The sequence below is a fragment of the Haliotis rubra genome, unplaced genomic scaffold (genome assembly GCF_003918875.1).
Source record: "Haliotis rubra isolate DU_JTF1 unplaced genomic scaffold, ASM391887v1 Scf538, whole genome shotgun sequence".
NCBI classification, from domain to species: Eukaryota; Metazoa; Mollusca; class Gastropoda; order Lepetellida; family Haliotidae; genus Haliotis; species Haliotis rubra.
The window spans coordinates 266,077-291,770 of NW_025767233.1; the positions used below are offsets into that span (position 1 = coordinate 266,077).

The 25,694-nt window shown below is 38.9% G+C and overlaps 1 protein-coding gene across 1 annotated transcript; it reads left to right on the top strand.

The window, feature by feature from the left end:
• LOC124253284 (60 kDa SS-A/Ro ribonucleoprotein-like) lies at positions 1-24,994 on the top strand. The gene is made up of 7 exons (XM_046687028.1): positions 1-818; positions 12,653-12,858; positions 16,570-16,721; positions 17,791-17,917; positions 20,488-20,736; positions 22,567-22,739; positions 24,761-24,994. Exons 1-7 carry the CDS (start codon positions 311-313, stop codon positions 24,891-24,893), a joined length of 1,548 nt encoding a protein of 515 aa, XP_046542984.1. The 5' UTR covers positions 1-310; the 3' UTR covers positions 24,894-24,994.
• The last annotated feature ends 700 nt before the right edge of the window (positions 24,995-25,694 follow it).

Sequence of the window (25,694 nt, forward strand, 5' to 3'; positions counted from 1 at the left end):
TTGGCCATTTTCTGATTATATTGTAATGAGAGAAGTCAAGCCGAGAGAAAGTACAAATTCCAGGAATAGCGAAAATATCTTGAAAGTAGCAAGTGGAATAGTGTGACTCTTGATACTAGTTTGCATGTAAGGCCGGGGAACTTAGCTGTTGCTCAGTCTACATTGCAGCAGAAACCGACACCCTACGGAGGTCCTCACAGACATACATCTGTAAGACGGCGTTGTTTGTTCGAGAGAGCCAAGATAATATTTTTTTTCAAGCCTGATATCGCCAAATATAGGAGAGTTAGACGTTGATATCACAAAGGAAATGAGCGTCATGAATGAAGACATGGCTCTTTTTCGCAGATTCCTGGTAATTGGTTCTGAAAGTCTGTATCGCGTTGGTTCAATGGACAAGACATGTCAAGAGACTGTGCCTGCCTGCCTGGAGCGCCTGCTGCAGTCCGGGCATGGCGAGGAGGTTGTCAGGGAAATTACCTCTCGTCAAACTGTTCCAAACTTGAGAAACACTCCTAGTCTTCTGGCACTTGCAGTGTGTGCAAGATCTGTTTGTGCACATACTAAAAAAGCAGCTTTTAATGCAGTAAACCAGGTTTGTGAAACACCAGTACAACTGTTCACCTTTATACAATATGCCAAAAATACGTCAGAAACCAGGAAAGGCTGGGGCAGAGCCCTGAGGAGAACTGTCAGTGATTGGTACAATAAAAAAGATGCTAAGACATTAGCAGACCTTACAACCAGGTTTAAATCATCTTCTGGATGGACACATCTTGATGTATTACGACTAAGTCACACAAAACCAGAAAATGCTGGTAAGTACAAGGGCAGTCTTTACCTATAAAATATGTAATGTGAAGCTTACACATAATATGTTGGGGTATTTATTTGATGAGGCAGATGTTAACAAATGTATGAATGACTCCTTTTAACATGGCAAAAGAATGTATTCTAAGATATCATAAACACATATGCACTATTACATTACTTAGGGATCCCCAGGACATTCCCTAGCATGAACAGACACAAAGAGATGTTTCTGATCCTTTCATGTTCAAGTCAGCACTTTAACAAATACCATAAAATTTCACTACAAAGTTAATACTCATGTCACAATACCTTATGGGGCTGTGGTGTAGCCTAGTGGTTAGAGCGTTCACTCGTCACGCCAAAGACCCGGGTTCAAATCCCTGCATTGGTACAAACTACAATGTGTGAAGCCCATTTCGCCTTGATATTGCTGAAATATTACTAAAAGCTGCGTAAAACTAAACTCATTATCTTACCCTATCCAATCATTCTTATCATTTTTGTTTTTTTCACATGGAGGTTTAAAGCTATCTGCTTCCTAGCTTTCATTTATCTGATGAAGGAGTAAGAATGTTGAGGTGTCCACCATTTTTATTTTATCCTAACCTATCACATCTTATCACATGACATTTCATGTTTTCACATGTACATATATACCTATCAGCTTTCTAGTTTTCATTTATCTGATGAAGGAGTAAGAATAAACTCCGAAATGTTGTGTTCCTTGTGTTGACATCCATATTTTCCCCCTTTTCAAGTATCACTTCAAAATGCCATTCAAAGACCTAATCAAACAGCATAATCTTTTTCAAAATTGTTGAAAAAGTATCTCCTAAACAGTGAAATTAACAAAATGTGCATGGAAGTAACGTTTTGAAATCTCACTTGCTTCTTCCGTTGAAGATATGGTAGAAGTGGAAAATATGTAAGCACAAGATTACATGAGACAAGTTTCATGTCTTCTGACCTATTTTGTACTTGTAGTTTTAAATACTGGAAATATAACATAAAATTCAAATGATTTAATAATAATAATAAGTCATCTTCTATAGTGCACAGTGTCCAAACACCAAGTGTTTGCTCGCGACGCTTAATCAGAATCTGATTCTTATTACCCCAGACAACCAAAGCTGCCTGTTTGTCGCAAGAAGGTTATAGTCGCATGACTATCCCACTGGGTACCCATTTTCTGCTGGGTGAAAAGAGGCAATTTTGAACAAACTCACTTGCCTAAGGTGAGACAACATGTATCACATGTGCTTCCTTGTGGGGCAGGACTGAAGTCCTAGAAACTCAGGAGTCAAGCTGCCAAACATGCTCACCCATCCAAGGACTGTCCGAGCTCGATGTTGCTTAAATTCAACTGATTCGTGACCTGAACTCTGTGCACAGGACCACACGCCACCACTTTGCTATTTAGTTTTGCAATTTGCATAGCTTTGCACCCCTACATTCAAATATACTGACCCACAATGAAAACGCATCACTGAGTTTGATGTGGAATGAAATGACAAAACCAAAGGTTTTGGATGCAAAATCATTTTCAGTTTATTTCATAGGTAATAAGCAATGATGAAGGTTTGGAAAGAAATGGATATCAACAACCGCCATTGGTACAGATAAGATCAAACAAGGCCACACCTCTAAACTCAGTCAGTATCTTGTGTGTCCTCCATTCTCCCTGATGCAGGCATTGAGACGATGGGGCAGAGAGTCACATTGCCGAACAATAAAAGCCATGGGAATGTTTCTCCATTGTTGGTGCAAGGCAGGTTCAATTCTGCGAGACTGCCTCCGCGGTGTAGTGGTTAGAGCATCCGCCTGGAGAGCGGAAGGTTGCGGGTTCGATCCCCGACCATGTCATACGAAAAGATGTTAAAATATGGTACTTGTTGGTCCCTGTCTGGCTCTCAGCATTAATGGGTACAAGAAGGACTGGTCAGCTTGGAGTCAGTATAATGTGTCTGAGTGGGGTATTCATGCTTCACTGCGGCGTGGTATCTCAGTGGGCTAGCACTATAAAACCAGCTTAAGTCTGGGCTAGTACAAGCAGCCGCACATACACATACACACGCCTGCACGTCGTCATATGAGCGAAATATTCTCAAGCACGACGTAAAACCCAATTTCACCTCACCTCACCTCAATTCTGCGACGTTGGCTGGCTGTGGCTGACGTCGATAAACACGTCTCCCCAGTTCATCCTAAAAATGCTCAATAAACTGGTTAGTCCATCACATTAATTGCAGCTGGCTGAATGAATGGTTGTTTCACCCTAGCAGCATGAGGAGGGGCGTTGTCATGTTGGAATGTTAACAGATGTAGAGGGCGTTGGTGATGGCGTAGCAAAGGAAAAACTACGGACATCAGAACTTCATCCACAAAATGCTGTGCAGTCAGATTACCTTGGATGACAAGCAGATCACTCCGGAAACGTGCGTTGATCAATATCTCCCCAACCATCACACTTCCACCACCAAGTCGATTTCTCTGTCTGGCACATGCATCAGCAAAACATTCCCCATGGCATCTGTAAACACGCTGCCTTCCATCCACAAATGACACACAATACCGTGACCCACCTGTGAAAGACGAGCCTACAGAAGAAAAGTGGTTGTTTTTGTGCATACTGCTGTATTGACGTCGTACTTGGCGTTGACAGGGGTTTAAGCACAGGGCCATGGTATGGACATCAACAGTTCAGTCTGGCTCATCTCAGGCGTCGAATAACTGTCGATTGGTGGATCCCTCTTCCATGATTGCCAATCGTTGCTGCTGCTGTCGTTGCCATTCTGAAGTGATCTCGTAAATGCGCCAGTCGCATCCTAGATCTTGTGTGGCCGTTGTAACTGGAAGTCGTCCAGGTTGAGGGCGGTCGGCAACACTCCCTGTCATCTGGTGACGACTGACAAGATGGCTTATGGTCGACTGGTTAACATTAGGCACCTAGCAACGACATTTTGTGAAGTGCCTCCTTCAAGGAGTGCCAGAGCGCATCCACATTGGTGAAGATTCAGTTGTGGCATGTTTTATAGCGGCTACTGAGCTCTCCAGTCCCGTCCATTGTGTGGGAAAGACCTCACATTTCAGGATTACATTGCTGTGTTTCACCTGATGATTCATATCAAACATTCAGTGCATCATTAATAATTCTCACTTAGTTTTAAAAAAAGAAGTCATGTGACTATTAACCTTCTAACGCCTCACAGGCAGCTTGTGTTATCCAGGGTAATAATAATCAGCTGGAAAATAGCACATAACAAATGCACTTATTAGGTCTTCAGACAAAAGTCTGGAAGACCTACTGTTATTATCCGAATATTCTTCTTATTATTATTATTTGTACAAATGTTGTGACAGCTCTCCTGACCTAACCGTGAAACTTTCAGGGGTGATAGCCTGTATGCTGAAATTGATACATAGTCGATAAAATCCCGAATTCCGGCTTCCGATAAGGGCAGATAACCCAAAATGTCAAAATCTTTACACCTCGATATCTCAAAAACTATAAGAGATAAATGGACCAAATTTTCACTCAATGTAGACAACACCATTCCCCGTCAATTCAACACATACCGGAAGTTGGCCGGCAGGTCAAATTTTGCGCTATTTTGAAAAAACTGATTTTTTTTGCCGATTTTCACGTTTTGACGGTGCCTGTGTTTGAAAATCTTCTTCTCCAGAACGGCATATAGTACAATCGTGTTCAATATATCATTTTAAGCCCACACTCTGGACTACTTAAACCCTTCAAGGCATATCGATATCTTGAATGGTTTAAGAGTTATCACCCTTGGAATTTGGTCAATTTTTCTAGGACGCAGTTTCATAGGGTTTAAAAAAAGGTCATAACTCTGCGAAAAATCAATGGATTCCATTTTCCTAAGTACCAACCTGTAGGTAATTGAATGGGAAACATTTTTGCTTCACACCATGGTTATGTAAAAATCAATAATTACGTCACCATTGCGACACAAAGTAGCGGATTCTTACAAAAGTTTGCACATTGGTTTTTAGTTTCATACCTCAATGCAACGAAAGAAATACACAGTCAATCCTTATAATTAAATTCAACAACAAATACTATAGGCTTTCAACAATATTTTATTTAAACACAATCAAATTCATCGAAACAGATATATTTGTTACCACCGATTAACATTTTCGGTGTAAGAATTCAGTAATGGCGTGACATGACTCAGGTGACTCATTTACATAAAATGACACTTCTACCAAACCATTAGCCAATCAGCATAGAGCACCCCCAAACAGCTGTCAATCAACCAAGCTAACATCGGGTAGCTTAATCAGAGCGAACAACACAACGTGGCGCTGTTCCGTAACGGCAAAGTTTCAAGTTCAAACATTTGAATTATTACCAGCTTAACTGAAAGACACAGTTTGAAAAGTGAGAATTGGAAATGAAGCCCGATGACATGAAGTTAGTGGAACTGAGATTGTTAGTGGCAGCAGTTTTTAGCAAGTGGAAAGGGGCTGTGATGTGACTGGGATTGCGATGCCATGAACTGATGTTCCAACATGCGCATGCTCTTGTCGGCGTTACAATGGCGGAAAGCGTCCTCGCTAATTCTTAGTTTTTGAGTAGTCGTTGTGTGGCGACTATAACTACGCATACGGAACTTTCATTCCTATGGCCACTCATAAACATTATGTGACAAAGTTCAAAGCCAGCGTCACTCATGGCTTGGATTGCTGTGGCGCTGAAGGCAATGAGCAGTGTATGACTGACTACATTGGGCATTGCGACATATGTCAGACATGAAACGAGTGAACTGGTATTTTTTGACTGGGGTTGCTGTATACCAAATGTTGTGTGCGTCTGGAGAATTAAGTGCATCTTTATTACAGTGCGAAAAAAGTGATCCGGCATTTGGGTCACTTTTGTCAAGGAGCTGGCGAAGTGCATTGACGGGACATTGGGTTATATCATTCGTCGCGTATACATGTATTCGTTTTCGGCTTTGCGCTTCATCGCTGCTGAGACCACCCTGGATGTTTTTTGGTTTCGTTTCGTGGGACATGTTCATCTTTGCTATCATCTACCGCAAATTCAAAGGATGTGGGCGTAAGCTGCTGGTGAAATTCAAGACCACGACTTACAAAATGGATGGCCAAGTCGTACCATACTTTGTACCGGAGGATAACAGGATTGGATGCCGAATGCAGATAAGTGCTAATTTTCATCAGATCACTTGTTTCAATGATTGATTTATGTTGTGTGGGACGTGACAAGCCATGTTGTACATTGTACTTTAATTTAGCATCAAGCATATCATTTGCAGACTTAAACTGCTTATCTCTTAATATGTCAATATCTCTCCCGATATCATTTAAGTGTCTTTTCAGGGCAGAACGAACATTTTTCAAAGTGTTCTTGTGATACTCGGCAGCATGTGCAGCCGGCATATTTTCATATCTTGCTTCCTGGTTTTTAGGCTGTGCCTCAGTGTAGACAAATCTCAACTTTGTGTTAAGTTCCTCTGGTGTAATTGTTGAAAAATCCAGTCCTCCCCCTAAGCTCTCGAATCGACCAATCTAAATAAACAAAACGAAAACAATATCTAGAAACCTGACTATGACAGACCCAACTATGTAAACTTTGAACTAGGTAACTTTATAGCAAATCATTTTTCTCGGTTAGATCTACATAATTTAATCTCATTCTGATAATTGTTCCATTTTTAAAAATACAACTTTGTGCTGATGAACTGTGTTTCGTGTTGAGAAAATATACGTAGGATGGAATTTGAAAAAAATATTTATATGAATTGTGTATATCTACCATTTTGTGTTTCTTTTTGTGGATGTTGATTGTCTGTAGTCGTCCATTCGAAGTAAATCATTACTTGATAAACGTTTGAAACGATGTGTTTGGGATGGCTTATCATCGACTTGCATTGCACACGTCATCTCGTGATTTGCCGATGTTTTTGTATATCTGGTTGATGCTGTTATCTCTAACAAACTTTCAATTTCTTCCAGGTCTAAATCATCCGGAAAATCAATGTTATCCGTGCTAAGAGTTACAACGTTTCCGGTAGATTGATCTTCGAAAATCGACTCAAAATTCACCAGATCAAAACTTCCGTGACTTGGAATCGGCCATCTTGTTGGAATGTAAACAAGACAAGTTGCAGACGACTGTTCGCTGACTGCACGCGGTAAACTAACCACAGTAACCAGTCAAATAATGTATTATGACAAACACTTTTTATTAAATAAACACTTTATTAACGTTCACGGATGATTTTGAGTTGTTTGTTTATGTTAACCACAATGTATCACTTCAATGTTTACCCAAAGTTCATTAAGGTACCCGAGTGCAAGGGAATTCCCTCGCTGTGTAAAGGTATTCCCCGACATTCCTCAGGTCCGAAAGTAGTCCGGTTCGGTGGGCGTGGCTTATTTTTTTAGATTCATTGGGAAATCAAATCAAAAGAAATGTTCCCAGTTAACCAATCAGATTGCCAGAATTTTAATGAACACAATAAAAATTTAATTATATCGTTTTAAAGCCCACACTTCGGACTACTTAGTTTGCTCAAGGCATGTCGATATCTTGAATAGTGTCGGAGTTATTGCCCTTGGAAGTTGGTCAATTTTTTGCCAAACGCATTTTTATAGGTTCACAGCTCTGCGAAAACACAATGGATTTCATGTTTGAAGGTACCAAACTGTAGATAATGAAATGTGGAACATTTTTGCTTCACATTATTATTATGTAAAAGTCAATAATTACGCCACAATTACGCCACAAACAGGGAGGGACATTAGGATTTCGCATTTTGTCAGTTGTGACAGCTGTGAGATAGCTGGAGGAAGCGTCGTAAAATCTAGCAACTGTCACCGCTTCCTGGTTTTCTGCCCACAGAAATAGTTCCCTCTTTAACAGGCCGTAACTCCGTTGTTCTTAGGTCAGGATGTGATCTCTCCAGCAGTTTGCTTACCAGCCTGACTGTGACAGGAATACGCTTGACTTTCTGACCACAACAGAATCTACAATATTTACCAGTAATCTCTTTTAGTATATGTCTGTAGATATTGCTGTATTAGTTTGCTTTGTTTGACTGTGTCTTCCTGTTTGTTTTTTAGACCAGTAGAAATCGACATGAAATTAAGTTGACCCGGACATTTAGTATAACAAGCAAATTTGTGTCTTAAAATGATTTATAGGTTCCTGTGATGCTGAGAAAAAAACCCAACCAAAATCAACCTTGGGCAGAAAAAGTTATGACCACTTGAAAATGTACCTCAATGTTGTGCTGAGGTTTCTTACATATAACATCAGTTGTATGACTAATATTATCTCCCTTCATAGTAACAGCAAACAATGGCCGACATTGTTGTGACAACAGAAGTTTTGAAGCGGTGAAATTTGACATACAAGGTAAGTACTGTGAGTTTTAAGAAAGTTTCCATGGGGAAATAACCTTTGACAACTGTTAAAAGGCATTGAGACATAAGGCATTGAGAAATAACTTCAAAATAGTCTTGTTTGATCAATGAAAATTTGAACAAGATAGATAGACTTGATGTTGAAATTTTAGGCTTCAAGGTCATGTAATGTTATGGTTTTCCTACTAGTCTTTCTTGTCATATGGTGATGGAGTAGATGTTTAGGATGTTCAAGGAGACAGATGAAATCAAATCTAGAATGAAATATTACCTTAAAAAAATATATAAAAATATATGGAACCACTGCATAAACTACCGATGCACTCCTACTGATGCTATTTTCCCTCCGACTCATTACATAATATGAAAGCGTCTGTTGATAATTAAATCTTTGAGTAATTTGTAGTCAATGATAGTCAAAATCATATTTCAAATATAGATTATCAATGAAAATATTATTGTTCACTACACAATACATGGTTACCATGCGTATATTGATGAAAACAGATTTGGATAGGCTTATTTTATTTTGGTGTATTTATCTCTTTGATCTGTTAAAAAATTAGAATTAGTTCACAAAGTACCAATGAAAAGCAGATATGTTACACCTGCAAAACATTGTCCAAACAGTAGGATTCCAAATTTTAATAATTCCCAAAATTAAGAGAAATTATGAATTAATTAAGAAATGAAATTAGAAAAATGTAATTTTGATTATGACACTTGTTGCTTGATCTGTGGAAAGAAGATTGACTCCATCGATCTACAAAAACATCTTCACCGTCATGATGTTAGCAAAGTTGAAATCATAAATAATGACAAAAAATCTGTTCTTCAAGTAACTCTCTTAGATGTTTGTAGTAAAAGACAAGACGATGATGCATCAACTGTCAAAGTCCGTATTTTCTATGCAGGAGATATAAGAGCAGTTGAGGCCAGATACCATAGACAGTGTCTTCAGGTATTTACATCCCCTAGGAACATCAAACACAGTCAAAGCAAGACCAATTCACGTAACTCTGACCAGGGAAACAACAGAACCTTTATCAAGTTGTGCAGATGGCTTGAGGAAGATAATCATAACTATCAGCAGTTCACAATCCAAGATGTGCACAAGGAACTTTCATCCTATCTATCTCCTGAAACTGAACCATATTCCATAAAACACCTCAAGAGGAGACTGATTGATACATTTGGAGATCGAATAACATTTTCTGAGATAGATGGAAAGCCAAATGTTATCACTTTCCACAGTACAGCATCTTCCATTCTTCATGGATCTTACATTCAAACTGACGTTCAAAAGGGAAACTGAAGATAAGAAGATTATAAAGAAAGCTGGATCCATTCTCAGAGATGACATAAGCAAGTGGAGTCAAGTTCAGGATGAATCTTCGACCCAAGAATATCCTTCACCCAGTGACATCAATGTGAACAAACTTGAAGAGCAGGTACATCAGCTTGTCCTCAGTCTCATTGAAAGAATTCTACTGAAGTCAAGGAGTCCATCATCTCTTGCCAAACAGAGACTTCTTATCATTTCTCTATGTCATGTTCTACTTCAGACGGCTTCAGTACAGTCATACATCTCAACACTGATGCTCTGTGTAGGCCTGTTTATCCACCACCTTACACGGTCAAGAGTTCTTCTCAATGTTCTTTCCTCCCTTGGGTTTAGCTACCTCTTATGATCAAGTCCTTGACTTCTCGAAATCGGCTGCTGTCAATCAAGATAACGTCAACCAATCAACTGAGCCTGCTTCAGGATTTTGTCAATGGATCGCAGACAACTTTGATCACAATGAAGATACATTAAATGGACAAGATAATTCACATGTAATGGGAATAATAACTTGTCAAACACCCAAAGAAAGTAAAACAATTTCCATCCCCAGACAGAAAGTAAATCTGCTGAGATTATGAAATCAGGAACCTTTGGTACACTCATAAAACCCTACCATCAACCAGTCAGAAGTCAACTGCCCAATGTTGTGTTTGAGGAGCTGCAGCCATTCAATGTTCCTATGACACACTTCCAAAGTATGGACATGCTGTGGAAAGTGTCCCGCTTGTTGAGCAACTCATCTCCAAGTTGGCAGGGTTTTATGTCTCAGATGGTACAGTTGTTTGCTCTTCAGTCATGTACAATCCTATCATCCCATTAAATCCACAGACAATGGAGGCGGTTTATAGTACAATGATTTTTGTAGATCTCCAAAGAAGAAAATCTGGCCAGTGTTGTTTGTGGTCAAATTACATTTGACCAAGCTCTCTTTGCAAAGGCGTATAAAATAAAGGTTGACAATCCTAAAGAATTCAAACATCTGTCTTTACGCCTGGGTGGATTCCACCAACTGATATCCTTTCTTGGAGCTGGATGTAAGTGTATGCAGGACAGTGGTCTTGAAGATGTGTCGGCAACTGTATATGCCAACAAGTCTATTAAACTGACATTAATCAATTGATTCAAAATCCTTAGTTTTAATTACCCAAGTGACACAAAGATTGTGCTAAAACCAAGATGTGATTGAATACAATTTTAGGCCATTATTTATGTATTTTCTCATCTTCTTTTAGGATTTTGCCCCTAAATGACAATTTCCCCTTTGGTTGTGTTTTCCATGGTGAACAAGCACCCTATTTGGGTTAATATAGTCATAAAATGTGCTTGTTATACTAAATGTAATTCTTTTCAAAAATATTTAACGATTTTCTCATCCTTTTTAGGATTTTGCCCCAAAATGACAATTTCCCAAAGGTTGATTTTGGTTGGGTTTCCATGGTGAACAAGTACCCTATTTGGGTTAATTTAGTCATAAAATGTGCTTGTTATACTAAATGTAATTCTTTTCAAAAATATTTAACGATTTTCTCATCCTTTTTAGGATTTTGCCCCAAAATGACAATTTCCCCAAGGTTGATTTTGGTTGGGTTTTCCATGGTGAACAAGTACCCTATTTGGGTTAATTTAGTCATAAAATGTGCTTGTTATACTAAATGTAATTCTTTTCAAAAATATTTAACAATTTTCTCATCCTTTTTTAGGATTTTGCCCCAAAATGACAATTTCCCCAAGGTTGATTTTGGTTGGGTTTTCCTTGGTGAACAAGTACCCTATTTGGGTTAATTTAGTCATAAAATTTGCTTGTTATACTAAATGTCCGGGTTTCATACAATTTCTACTGGACTATTTCTGCAGTTTGTGAGTTTTCCGTTTGTGTCAGCAGCATTGAATCAATGCCAAATTAATCTCAGGTTTGAACCCCGGCCTTTAACCGCACCACTGTAATTTTTGAATGGTTGAGTTGAGTTGAGTTGAGTTGGGCTTTACGTCGCATCGGCATTATTCCAGCCATATAGTGACGAGAACAAGTCTGCATTAATAGACATTGTAAGTACAGAGTCAAAATGAGTTTTATTTAAAAAACATCTATTCATTACATTGTCATTTAAAAACAGAAAAAGTCATAGCACTAAATTTAAAAGCATGTAATTTGTTAGTCACATTACACATTTGCAATTTGTGATGTAGATAAACTTCCCTCAGGTTGTTCACGTGGGAGAACATATATCTCCTATAAAGAGACTACCACTGCAAAGCGTGGTCCACGTGCAGATATGGGAGACGATGTGAATTTCAACGACAGATGTAATTGACAATGACAATGAGCTGTCAAATCTGAGCTGGAACGTCATCCAATGCACAAATAAATAGTTTCCCTTGAATTGGCCTTTACGTTACATCGGCATTATCCAAGCCATACAGCGTCGAGAACAAGTTTGCATTAATAAACATTGAAAGTACAGAGTCAGATATGAGTTTTATTTCAATTTTTTTTGAATGGGTGTTTAACAAATGCACTATATACACACATAAATCTATGGTTGTTTCACAAGTGCAGTATATGCACATACGTCTATGCGTCAGATAGCTAGGATCGTGGCGATTCCAGAACACTAATCGTTTGGACCGTAGACCCAAGGACAGCGGATCTACGGTCTGTTAAAGAGAGAACTATACCTTCTGTGAGAACAACTTAAAAGGTACATGACCCCCACAACCCCGGCTGCATTTCACCGATCCACTCTCGTGTCAAAAACTTGTTCTGCCCTTAAATAAACACTTCAAACACCAGTAACTCCGAGAGTTAAAATGGACGCTCCAGCTGGCGTTCAAAGAAACAGCACAAGTAAAGGTAGCCAAGGGTAGTGTATGGGGAAGTCTGAATACTGTCAGTATTGCCCAGGAGGCAGTCCTAGTTGTTATTATTATTATTATGATTATTAACAGACAACGAATATGCAGCTGCAATGTTGTTGATTATGGCTTTATTTTAGCAGCCGCTTGCTGTTCTAAAACTGAAAATATTTTTGTTTTGCTCATGAAGGTGATTAGTTTGATCATTTTGATGTTTGATTGCAGATGTTGGAATTGTGTTGAAGTACCTGCTGAGGGGCCTGTCTGCAGCCAAAGAAGTTGGCAATGATGACATGGCTGATCTGCTGAAGTTCCTTGAGGCTGTAGACACTGTAAAACACTCCTGTGATGGACACCAGGTGGCCTCGCTCATCAGACAGCACCGGCTCTCAAAGGAGCAAATACCAACAAAACTACTCAACTCATCAGAGGTGAAGTGGATAGGATTAGGATAACATATTAGAGTTTAGTTCAAATGTTTTAAATGTTTTTTCTACTTCATTAGTGAAAGTCTTGTTCATTTTTAATATGTATTTGGGTCTCATAATTTCATTGGCTCCTTGTCATTATCTCTTTGATAACAGTACCAGTGGATTGAGCTGAAAGATATAACAGGGCCTATGCAAGGATTAGGGATCAATCATGAAGATCAAAAGTAGATTCTAGTTTGTAACAATTTTGTAAAGATAATATTGTGTTTGTAAGTTCCTGTAGATACAGGGGTGGAAATAACCCGTTGCCCGACGCCCCAGTACAGTGTTTTTTTCTGTCGGGCAAGCAAATTTGTATTTCACACTGTACCAGTGTCCAGTTGACTTTCCAGTGTTAATTATGTTGTATTTTTAAAACATCAACAAGAAAATCGGCCAGTATAGTGGAAAAATTATCAGGGCAAGTGATTTTACATGTGCCACTGTACCGGAGTACACTAGCAATTTTAAAGTTATTTCCACCCCTGAGATATACTGTTGTCACTGACACACACCTTCTACATCGCCTGCTACATTGCATGCTTCAGCAACATGCTTGGTAACCAGTGACTTCAGGTACATTAACATTTGTAACACTACAACTGGTGGGCAAGAATGAAGGTCAAAGCTCATTAAGACAGATGTCCTTTTAACTTTGTTGTTTAGTAGCTTGTGGGTTTTTAAGCTGGGCTGTGTTGCGTATGTTTTTGCAAAATGTTATTGAAATATAAGTGCTTATGACTTGGTTATTAAGCAGCTCCTGGCGTAGGATGCTCTGCTTCAGATTACTGGATCAGGCATATTTTCTTACATTATGATTAACTTTACATACTGGCGTGTTTTAGTAGTAATGCTGACCCCCATAATATAAAACAATACAAAATACCTCTTTTACAGAAATTCTATTTCCTATCCCCCAGTTCTGAATTCAAGTGGGATCATTTGCAGTTGTACAATTATTCATGCACTTCTGACAGAGAGATGCACAAGTATTCTCAGGCCCCCACATAACATTATTGAATTACAACACTTATGTTACAAAAAGAAAATATTATCCTCTGTCCATCCTTATGAGATGATGGGGACAGATTTTCTCAAAAAACGTTATAAATAGGGAGACTATATTTGGTATGTGCTTTCTGGAAATGAAAGCCTGGATGGGGTTCAAAAACGGAAACCGTGTGACATTTGTTACAGAGTTATGGCCCTTGTCATGTGTTTCTTGACTTAGTGCACGGTATCCCAATGGGGATGGGTTTTCACAGAAACCGTTATAGATAGGAAACTAAATTTGGTGTTTGTTTTCAGGACATAAATACCTTGATGGAGTTTGAAATCGTGTTATAATTTATTACAGAGTTATGGCCCTTGTCATGGGTTTCTTGACTTAGTGCATGGTATCCCCAAAGGGGACAAATTTTCTCAAAACTGTTATAGATAGGGAAACCAAATTTGATAGGTGTTTTCAGGACATGAATGCCCTGATAGATTTCGAAAACGGAAACCTTGTGATAAGAGTTATGGCCCTTATGCATTTCTTTACTTAGTGCACGGTATCCCCAATGGACTGACTGAGTTTGGTTTTACGCCGCTTTTAGCAATATTCCAGCAATATCACGGCGGGGGACACCAGAAATGGGCTTAACACATTGTGCCCATGTGGGGAATCGAACCCGGGTCTTCGGCGTGACGAGCCAACGCTTTAACCACTAGGCTACCCCACCGCCCCATATCCCCAATGGAACAGATTTTCTCAGTAGCCATTATACTTAAAGATAGGTAAACCAAATGTGGTATGTGTTTTCAGGACATGACTGTCATGGTGGAGTTAAAAATCAGGAACCAAATAGGAACAGAACACTGATGACTATGTCTCCTTGTTTTGTTGCTACAGAGAAGTAAACACACCTCCTACAGTCTAAGAATAACCAGTTTCATGGTGGATTAATACTAGATACATGTCTGTATAACACCTGCACTTTGCTGAACACAAAACAAAACACCCAATAAAATGTTTGGCATTTCAAAAGAAAGAAAAAACAAACATTCAAATCTTCAGCCACAATAGAAAGTACTTGGGGACAACTAGGAGAATGAATCTTTATCAGTGAAGTGTTCATTGATATAAAATTATTATCTGCCATGCAACAACCTCTAGATGGCAAATCATGTATACTTTTATATTACAATGAAATTTTCCAAGAATATTGTTTCTCTGAACAATTTAACAAACATGCATTTTAAAATAGTGACCATATGGTGATCTGTATCATTCATGAATCATTCAGATGCAACTGCACAGCTCAGTTTATAAGGAATTCAGGAGATCAAACAATATTTCATTAAGTTTTCAAAGTCTTCGAACTTCATTCTATCATTGAGCACAAGTCGTCAGAGTTTAGTTTATAAATTGCAGTAATCTCTGATCACAGGACGTTTATAAAGGAGATGAGCCAACCTCATTTTGGCCTTTTCACATCAGTGGGTTGGCTGATTGGTCAGAACCTAAGGTTGGTGGTTTATTTTGAAAATTTGACAGGCCAAGGGAAATAACCCTGTAAATGTCATTCTACATCCACTACTTTTCAATAAACCTAAAACTGCACCTCTGAAATTAAATCTTGGATGATACAAAGAAAATAAAGCTGAATGATGAGAAAACTGAGGTTCTGTTGGTTGGAAGACTACAACACATTGGCAAGTTGGATATACAACACATGATGATAGCTTCAGCTAATATCTATCCACACAGACAGGTTAAAGATCTTGGGGTACAGTCCAACCTTTCCTTGATAATCTGTGCAAGACCATCACATTCTTGTCACAGGCACAGTCACGGAATACAGGAAAGTATTCACATACTTGTTTGATGTTTTGTGACTTCCCAGATCACCATCATTGTTTATTTTAGATTTGCTTCACCATAGCAGACAACAACAAACTTTGATAACTAATTACAAAAGATAACTTAACATTAACCAAAACACAGAAAGGCTTGACTTGACATTCAGACTAGCATTAAAGCATTAGGGAAAGGACTATTTTGTAGAGCAAGCTTTTTACACTCAGAAATGATATGCCCACGGCTCTTTCACAAAACTGACTTTGAAGTACCACCAGTCAAACAAGTTTCCTTCTCCCCAGCAACTAGACAAAACTAGAACCATCCCTTTTCTTGGCAGACCTGAACATTTGCCCCTAAACATCAGGAAAAAATTCATGAGCCGTCAAAATTGCTGCTTTCACTTTCTCTTAACGAGAACTCATATCAGTTTGTAAGGGAGAAAACAACTTCCTGAGCTGTTTTACCATTAAATATGCCTTGCAACAATACACTCCAATACTTCTGAGGCCATATATAACTAACTAACTTATAGTATAGCCACTTTTTCAAAATGTTTGGAAAACTTTTCAACATAAAGGAAAACAAATCTAATTTGCTTGGAAAGATAAAAAGTTGATGATTTTTTTAAACACCGAGGGAGAGATGCTAACTAGATTTGCTTCAGCTTAATCTTAGTCCATAAGTAAGAAATGACAAGGCCACAACCTTCTTTTGATGCATGCTTCATTGTACACATATAGAGTTTTCCTTCGGTCAATGTGTATATGTGCAAACTAGCTATGGCGAAATGACCACATCTGTTTTATTTCTGTATTTTCATGCTTCAGGTGTGGATGGCACTGATAGAAAATATGACACTTACCCAAGTGTTGATGAACATCAGTAAAATTGCCAGCCTCAACTTGCTTGATGGATCTTGTCCACCCTTACAAATCATTCTCAACAAGTTAGAAGATGAACAAACCCTCATCACCAACAGGTACAAAACTTTTATTGCAGGTGGAAGTTATCCGTCAAGGTACTGGTAGCCAGTTTTATTGTACAGCAACAAAGGTAACTGGTTATCCATCACATTCCCCATGTTCTGTATTTACGATAGTTATTCATGGAATTGCAGACTGATAGTACAGTAAATCAGAAGTCATCAGTGTTGCTGTTCTCTTCTGGATAGTGACTGGCCAGATAAGACTGGGACTGGTATATGTGACTACTGATGGTCTGGATCCAGTTGAAATTTTCAATGAAAAAGAAATCATATCCTTTTAATAACTGTAACTGATAATCTCTCTGTTTCAAAGTGACTGTAGCTTGGACTGGCACTACAAGTTTACGGTAAATGTTGCTGTTTTAGCAGTCATATCCCTCACTGTTCAGCCAGCAGTGCACCAACTGAATGTGGGTTAGCCTATAATGTCATATTCATGTTGCCAGTGGAAACCATATGGAAGCGTATTAGTGCCACTGTCACAAATATTTTACATGTAGTGCACTCTCACTTGGAGTGGAGACCAAGTTCTCAACCTCTTGTAACACCTTGCCAGAACACGCCCCTGCTCCTTCTGTTGTTGTAGACAGTCACTGTAAACTGTCCTGGTTGGCCAAGTAAATCACAGCTGAAGTCTTTCGTCAAACAAACACCAGATTGTCAATTAGTGCCTTATGTTATTTAGGTTGCTATCTATGTATTCTGTTTACATGGCAACAACTCTGAGAGTTACTGATTTCATACAGGATGTGTTTTTCCAGGGCATATCCCTGAAACTGTGGGTACTGCGGTAGCAATCAGATGATCTGTTCTTTCAAATTTATAAGGGCATTTTCCATCTTCTGGTGACTCTTGTTCTTTCAAGAAAAGACGAATTGCTTTGAATTTGTTAATACACAAGAGGACATGCTTCTCTGTTTCAGTCAACGTTAAATGGCAGCCCCATGAAACATTATATTAATCAATCATCTCTCCTTTTTGAGTAGCTGTTACGTTCATCAATGGCTCCACTCAAATACCTGAAATTAAGCATATACATTAATGAATATCTGTCTATTTTCAGGGTATCACCAATGATGGTGCTCATTGCTCTTCGTACGTATGAGCAAGGGAAAGGCAAAGGCAAGTGGATTAGGAATGAAGCAGTTGTTTCAGCCTTGAACAAAGCATTCAACAGAGCAACATCTGTGGTATGTGAACTTAGAAATTAGCTTTAACACAATACTTCCTAACCAAATCAGAATTATGTACATACTAACACACTTTTGAATTGTGGATGTGTTTTCAGTTGTTTAGAGAAATCTACACATCACGAAAAGTATTTAGTCAAAGAGCCAGCCCACTTTTACTTATCAAGTTTGTATAATGGTGCCACATAGGCAAAAGGCAGTTACATCAGAACATACAGGAAGTTGTCATGCATAAAACATTTAAAGTAAATAATTAAAGTCATTATTTAAAGTAATAATTAAAGTAAATAATTAGAACCGTCGTGTATCCGTCCATGCCAGTTTGTCCTCTTGCTCCAAGTGGGGCTCACAGGTGGCTTCTCTGTCCTTTGTTGTTACACCCTTATTGTTAATGTGTATGGGATACATGGTGATTTGTTGAACAACTTTTTTATGATAATGTGCCATAACGTCAAATTTTGTATGTGATTAGGTATAGTGTATTTGTTTGATAATATGCTCAATAATTTGTGTAAATTATCTCTATTCTTTGGTGCCATTTTGTGGCAAACAGACTCTAGTTGAATTTTTATGTGCTCGGCTAAAAGATCAAAGGTGCCAACTGTATCCTGTAACAAAGTTCACTTTTTGAGTTAAAGTCTTAATGGGTGGCATTCCCTTTGAGCTGACCCTCAGATAACCTCTCCAGTGATCTCAAATACCATTTATAACATTGTTCTATCACTCTGTCTTCAAATGGCACGTCCACCTCAAGTATAAATAGATTATCTGGTTGCTTTAAAATTGTCACACAATTGAAAAATAATCCCCCAAACATGTCAAGATGATGTCAACCATCTCTCCCTCTGCCGTGTTATACCGGCTATATTTAACCACTGTGTCCGTGGCAGCCGTCACATAACTGTCTGAGCTGAACGTGTGTGCCGTATATGTAAATGATATAGTAGAGAAAAATGGCCACAATTATTGAGCGAGATGATTCAAATGAATGACTAAAAGAAATTGACCAGTCAGTGAAGAATAAGTTTCAATGGAATTGGCTGGAGAGATCAGATAAAATAACTTATTGAAACTACAAGTGTACGATTGAACCATTGTCATACTTGCCTGGACAGTTCATTCGGAAAGTTGACAACTAGTACAGACTACTGAGTACTGAATAACTCCGATTTTTGTGACCATAATCCATCTTAAAAAAGATTTTGCAGTGCAAATGGATCATATTTCAATGAATTTGGAAGTGTTATTTTCATCTCAGATTGCAGGAAATGCTCCAAATTCATTGTAATGTTTGAAAATGTTCTGGCCCCTAATGGCACTTAAAATAATTTTCCTTCAGATCTTGAATTGGCTGTTCTCATGCTTGATTCATAGATGTCTGGTACCATAAAATAAATGTCACTTGTTCTTGGCAATAGGAAATTAATTTTTTGAAAGGTTTAAATTCTCTTTTTCCTGGAGACCACAAAGAGTAATATAATGAGATTCAGAGTTCATGTCATGCCAGTTTAATAGAATTGAAGAAAATAGAATATTTGTTCATAATGAAAATGATTAAAATCTCAGAAACCAAAGGCTTGGAGAACTGTTTTTTGCAGGGTATGAAGCACCACAATAACGTTCGTCATGATATAAGAATTTATTTTCAGTGTAACTTGTACATAAAATAATTTTTGTCTTAGCGTCACATTGATGGTGCTGAAGCTTTGTGAAGATAACAATTATGACAATACTTGTGGCACCATGATAGGAATTCAGCTTCTTCTTTTTTTTTATCAATTCTAATATCTCATCTCGAAGAAACCTTTTTTCTCTCCATATGATATTCATTCTTACCTGATACTGTCATTGTACCTCGTCTGTTGTACACGACCCGATGTCTGTTGTCGATCATTGCCCTGTAGTCCTTCATCCATGACAAATGCTTTTCAGAAACTGCTGCTTGTTTCTAGCAATTATGATACCCAGATGTGGTTTATTGTTTCTGATGAAAGTTTGTGAATGTGTAGGTTGTAGTGGCCCTCAATATTGCAGTTTTTCCAAGATATTTTGCATTTTTACCCTTTTTTGATCTGTATTGTCTCCTCATGCATTTTCTCACACTACAAAGATTAACTCCTTAGAAGCCACTGGACCCTTACATGATTGTTTCTATCAATAATGACACTCAAATGTATTTAAGCAATGTTTCAAAATATCTACATTTTGTTCCAAAGGAAATGAAATTTGATATTTTTTAAGTTGATTGTGGGATTCAGGACATTTGTTCTGTTTTTTATGTGTTAAGAAATTTTACCTTTTATTAACCATGCTCCTCAATTCTCTGAAAATGTATCTTTGCAACTGTTAAACATCTCATATTGAAATGGTCAGATTGAAAGAGCTAGAACTGCATTTCTTTTTATAACAATGTTTTGTTGAAATTATTTAAGTCTTTGTGTTAGACGAGCTACTGTCCTGTGACACTCTTCAGTCATTTGTCCTGCGGGTTGAATGTATACATGCAAAGTTATAACATTATCTAATCAAGTCTTTCAATATGATACAGGATTTCTTTTTTTTCTGTGCAGAATGTTGGTTGGAGCGGAAAGCGTATCCTAGTTGCTGTGAAGATCAGCACTAACCTACAGCGGAGTTCTGTGCGGGGAACGCTGGTGCTATCCCCAGTAATTGCAGTTGCAGGCCTCATACAAATCCTACTACAGGCCAAGGCCGAGTGCCAGCTGGTGTACTTTCTGTCAGATGTTAAGCAACTCACAGTATCACCACAAATGTCCCTGGCTGATATATGCAAGGAAGTCGCTAAGGCATCAGTTCCTGTAAGTTGAGCATTTAAATACATTAGAAATGTGTCATCTCAAGTATCGCAATTGTTCCCTTTGTTAAAGGTGAATCTACGCTTTACTATGTGAGCTCATGGTCATGGTAAGTGTATAGTCAGCATCACTGGTGTCTGGCCCTGGTGAGGACATGCTGGACTAATGTTGGTTGCTCTGAAGGGCTAGACGCTGGTTATATGTGTCAAATTGGAATTTCAGTAAGTCTGCAAAGTTCTAAGAATGTGATGCCAATATGGACCGGAATCCAGATGCTTGGTGAGATGGTCAACCAAGGTAGTCCTAATGTTGTCAGTGCCATTTGTTTGGAAATTTGAAATAGCTGCCTGCTGTTTTTAGCATTATTATAAAGCTTGACATTACTTTGAACATGTTCTTGAATTCTCCTCAACGTCATTTGGGTCATATTTTCTCTCTAGAGGCTGCGAGACTGAGGAAGCTGAAATTTGGCATGTAGTTTTCTCCTGTGATCATATATTTTAGAATTAGAGGGACATTTTGCATTAACACTCTAGTTTTGCTGTAAATTGAATGGATTGAGTCACTAGTTGAATCAGTGCTTCATGAAAAAACCCGTCTGAAACAAGACAGTTATGTGTGGGAAATATGTGAAGTTCTCATCCCTTCAACCTCAGATTCTTGGTCCGAATATTTCTCCAGCAACATATGCTGCTGGTCATTCTCTTCCCACAGAGGTTACTTGTCATATCTTCCTACGAACCTCTGTTCTAATACGGCCATATTTCCCGGTTCTCGTAAAATCCCCTAGCGGCAAAAGATCGCAACACGAATTATCTCCCTTCTTTCTATCCAATCAGAACACGTGTTACATCGACTTAGATTCAACTTGACTAACACAAGCAAATGTGAGGCCACAAATATCCCCCATCTGCCAGGGAATTGTGTTGATGTTACACACAAGACGTTTAATGGCTATCTTGTCTGTTGTCAACGAGGGCGATGGAGACGCCACTGATCCGCCATAACGTGACGGAGTTCTGTCTAGAAGAAACGTTTGCGCATCGCGCAGGGGAAGAGGTTTAGTTTTCTCGAAGACGGAAATTACCGAGGCCTTGCGAATGATCACTTTTGAAACAACGTCGCTGATTGCCTCCAATCACAAGTCTTGAACGCTCACACCATGAAAGGGCCGTATTAGAACAGAGGTTATGTAGGAAGATATGACAGGAGTAACCTCTGTGGGAAGAGAATGGCTGCTGGTAAGAGGTGATGGAATGGTTTGAGTGGTCCTGCATGCTGGGGGTTTGTGGGCATCTTACTATGGCTGAGCATGTCTGTCTATCAACAACCCTGTTGGGGCTGACAGAAGCATCAAGAGGTTTATGGTTGTTAATTCAAACTGCTTCAGGCACTGGTCATGTGTTTTCATCATTAGAGCAGAACTTCATTTAATTTTGGTACTTGAACAGCCAAAGATTTTATTGTTATATGTGATTCCCTCAAAAAGTATTTCAATAGAAATGTAGTCTGTTCTGTCGGTAGCTTGTCTGTTCTAGTGGTATGTTCAAATGGTGGCAGTTCTTTCCCAAGCATTAGATTGATTGCAGGCATCTATCTCTCCCCATGACAGTTCACGTAACTTTCACACTTCCCTTACAAAAGCAAAAACCTTTCGGTGAGTTTTGGATCAATACATTAGAAGATCACAAATCTTGTGATTTAATCCCTGCTCAATATGAACTCCACCATGACATACCTTCAAACAAATAACATTTCTACATATTAAGCAAGCCAGTAAACGTCATGGTTATGTTGCAAGTTCAATGAAGCAAGTACATCTTACAATTTCAGCTGCCTCCACAGCTGTGCCAGTGTGATATGGCAGCACCAATTCGGTGGGCTGAGGAGAACAAGCAACAGTATGATACAATTGTCATTCTGACTGACAGCAAGGAATCAACAGGAGAGATGACTACAGCACAAGCTATAAACCAGTATCGACAATCTCTCAATTTACAAACCAAGTAAGTTTACAACTTCAAAAATAAAGATTGTTGCCACAAATCTTACAAATGTTTTAGATTCCCTGACTTTTTAGCTTTCTAAGAAGAACGTTAAAAAGATTTTTCACAATTTGTTTAAAACTCAACAAAGTTGATCTTAGTGGTAATGGCATGAACAGTTTCTGATGCGTATCAAGAGTTTCTGAGTTATCCCTTCACAGTTGGAATTTGATGGACAGAACATGTGTCATGCCAAAAGTTCACTTACACTTTTGGTCTTTCTTAGCTCAATGAGCAGCTTTTAAGATTAATTTGGCATGCAAAAACTGATACCACAGTATGAATACACAAATGTGATTTGAACCAACAATCATAGGTTTCTGGCATGCCTTGGTGATGCAGCTCCACACAACAAATGTACTAACCTTGGCCCCAGTTTACTCTCACCATCTCCATCAGTAACAATCAACAAGTTCAAGGAAGCACTGGAAGTCCGAAGTTTCACAGGGCCCAATTTAAGTATCCTCTTTGCATTTGAGCCTCCAGCCAAGCAAGCCATCTTGTCAAGGGCCCTGTGAGAACAGGCTTTGTGGGGCCCAAACAAGACGTTCTGGGGAGCTGATTAATGGCAAGACAATAGGAACAAGCCCAAGACTCCAGCCAGAGGTTACGGCAAGGGTTTCCCTGGCCAGGAAGTTTTTCAAGCCAGGACCTAAGTCAAGTTGACTTCCCAAACATCTCTCAGACAGCAATAGCAAGGACTCATACCACCTCGTCTCAGAAACAGATGCCAGCCTTTCCGGTGAAAGTATTCCAGGATCTAGTGGTGGCTGTTAGTCACCTTTTTTAGAAAATTGGATCATTGTAAGGACTGACCAATGGATGCTAAAGGTTATCAAATAGAGATACCATCTTCAGTTCGCAAGGAGACTCTCCCTTGATGACATGTCCAGTGGCGCATTGCTATCAGCTTCCGGATCCAAAGTTTTCAGAGGCAATAACAGCGATAAACAAGCTCTAATCCAGGAAAGCTGTTGTTGAGATGAACCCTTTGGACCTCGGGCTAAAGTTCTTGTCTCCGGTATTTCTCGTTCCCAAGAATTATCCATACAGAACCTCCCAGAGGATTTCCATAAGGGACTGTATGATCTCCATAGAACAGCAGGATACATATCATGTACACCTACCCATCCATCCAGACTCACAGAAATATCTACACGTTGCAGTCAATGGAAGATCATTCCAGTTCAGTGGATCCCTGGCTATTCACAGTGAAAATAGCCATGGTACTGGCATATCTCTGCAATTTATCCTGATACAATGCATCAGGATTCTCTACAATTTCCTGTCTCCGAATGATGACTTGTTAGATAAATGAGTAGAATTCCTTTATGAGCGAGCTTATATACGGGAATTTGGGGTTCCTAGTTCATCCCAAAAAATGAGAACTTCAGGCCCATCGAGGCTTCATTAACACCCTGTTTGAATGCTATCAGGATGTGATAACTAGCATCTTAAAGTTCAAGAAATGTCCACACTCTCTAAGCCAATGGATGTTGCTATTAGGAGTGCTCTGTGCAGGATCTCACATTCACAGCATCTGAGATTCTTTCAGAATTGGATAAACTGAGGGAATCAGGTGCACTCTGTCAGAAACAAGTATTTTGAAGTATTATCAACAATGATAATAATTCATAGAATACTACCTCTAACATTTGAGGTACCACACTTAAGGTACCCTAGGACAAACTAAAAGGATCCTACGCGCATGTCAGGGGGAGATAACTCGAATGGATAGCACTTGGGAAGACCACTAGTAAGTAAGACAACACAAAATGAGCTATGTTTAAAAATGTTATTCAAGTTAAATCTGTGGATCAGAAACAATCAGAAACAAGTTGAAACTGGACAGATTGTAATATCTGTAACTGATTGTTGAACCATTGAATAGCCATGAAAAACATTTGCATTACATTGCACGTACCAGAGCAATGGCATTTGTTAAATATTCAAGATGAAGCACAGCTTTGTGTTTGTTGCAGATTAGCAATTTGTGGACTGACAGCCAGTCGACTGAATCAAGCTGACCAGACTGATCTTGGTGCACTGGACATCGCAGGATTCGATGCATCAGTACCAGAAGTTCTCCATGGTTTTGCTGCAGGACTTTTCTAAGGATGTATTGCCATGCTTGTGCTTCATCATGGCAAGGACAGTGATCTAGTGATGTGCATGAGTAACAGTGTGCCTTGCTAACAAGAGATTCTTGCAGATGATGTCTTGCATTATGTTACATTTTCTAGCCTGGAGGTATTTATACCCTAGGCTTATCAGATTCTAATTTCTCCGTCCAAATGTGTATGAAATGAAGATAAGTATGTCTTTTCTGCAATGCCAGCTTTTATTCAAGATCAAGTTCATTGCTTTGCTTTCTAGTTTTGGGTGTTACTAAATTGGATATATTGTGAGGCTTCTACAAACTAACTACTTTATCTTCCATTTCATCTGCTCCCTGGACTACTGAGTGGCTGCAAGTTCATATGCATGTCAAAGAACGTTTGACCTTTGAAAACTGCACTGTGACCAGTTATCAGATACTGACATGGCAAATGGATTACTTCTTAGTTAATTCTATGGTAATTACCTTTTTCATTTCTGGAAAGTGTTGACAATATACTGCCAGGAATGTCCATCTTACATTGTACACTCTGTTCATGTTTCTTGTTTCACTTCTGGAGAATAGGGAAGACTTCGTCATACAGACCCAGAAACAACTATACCCAATACAGCCCATGCAAGGCTAGAATATGTGGCAAGTCTAGGTTACCACAGTTACAGGGTCTGTCAAAATCTGCAGAATTCACAGCTTCTATGAGATTATCAGTTAATCTTCAGCTGTCATCAGTGTTTGATATTTGCACATGGCCAGACTCCCCCTATAGAGCACTGTCCTAAGGGATTATATGGAAATAGGAG

What these genes read in the sequence shown, in the direction of transcription:
- LOC124253284 (XM_046687028.1), top strand. Translation starts at nt 311, where the DNA reads ATGAGCGTCATGAATGAAGACATGGCTCTTTTTCGCAGATTCCTGGTA. An exon ending in TCAACAGAGCAACATCTGTG is followed by an intron (nt 17,918 to 20,487) that starts GTATGTGAACTT and finishes TTTTCTGTGCAG; the next exon opens with AATGTTGGTTGGAGCGGAAA. An exon ending in TCGCTAAGGCATCAGTTCCT is followed by an intron (nt 20,737 to 22,566) that starts GTAAGTTGAGCA and finishes TTACAATTTCAG; the next exon opens with CTGCCTCCACAGCTGTGCCA.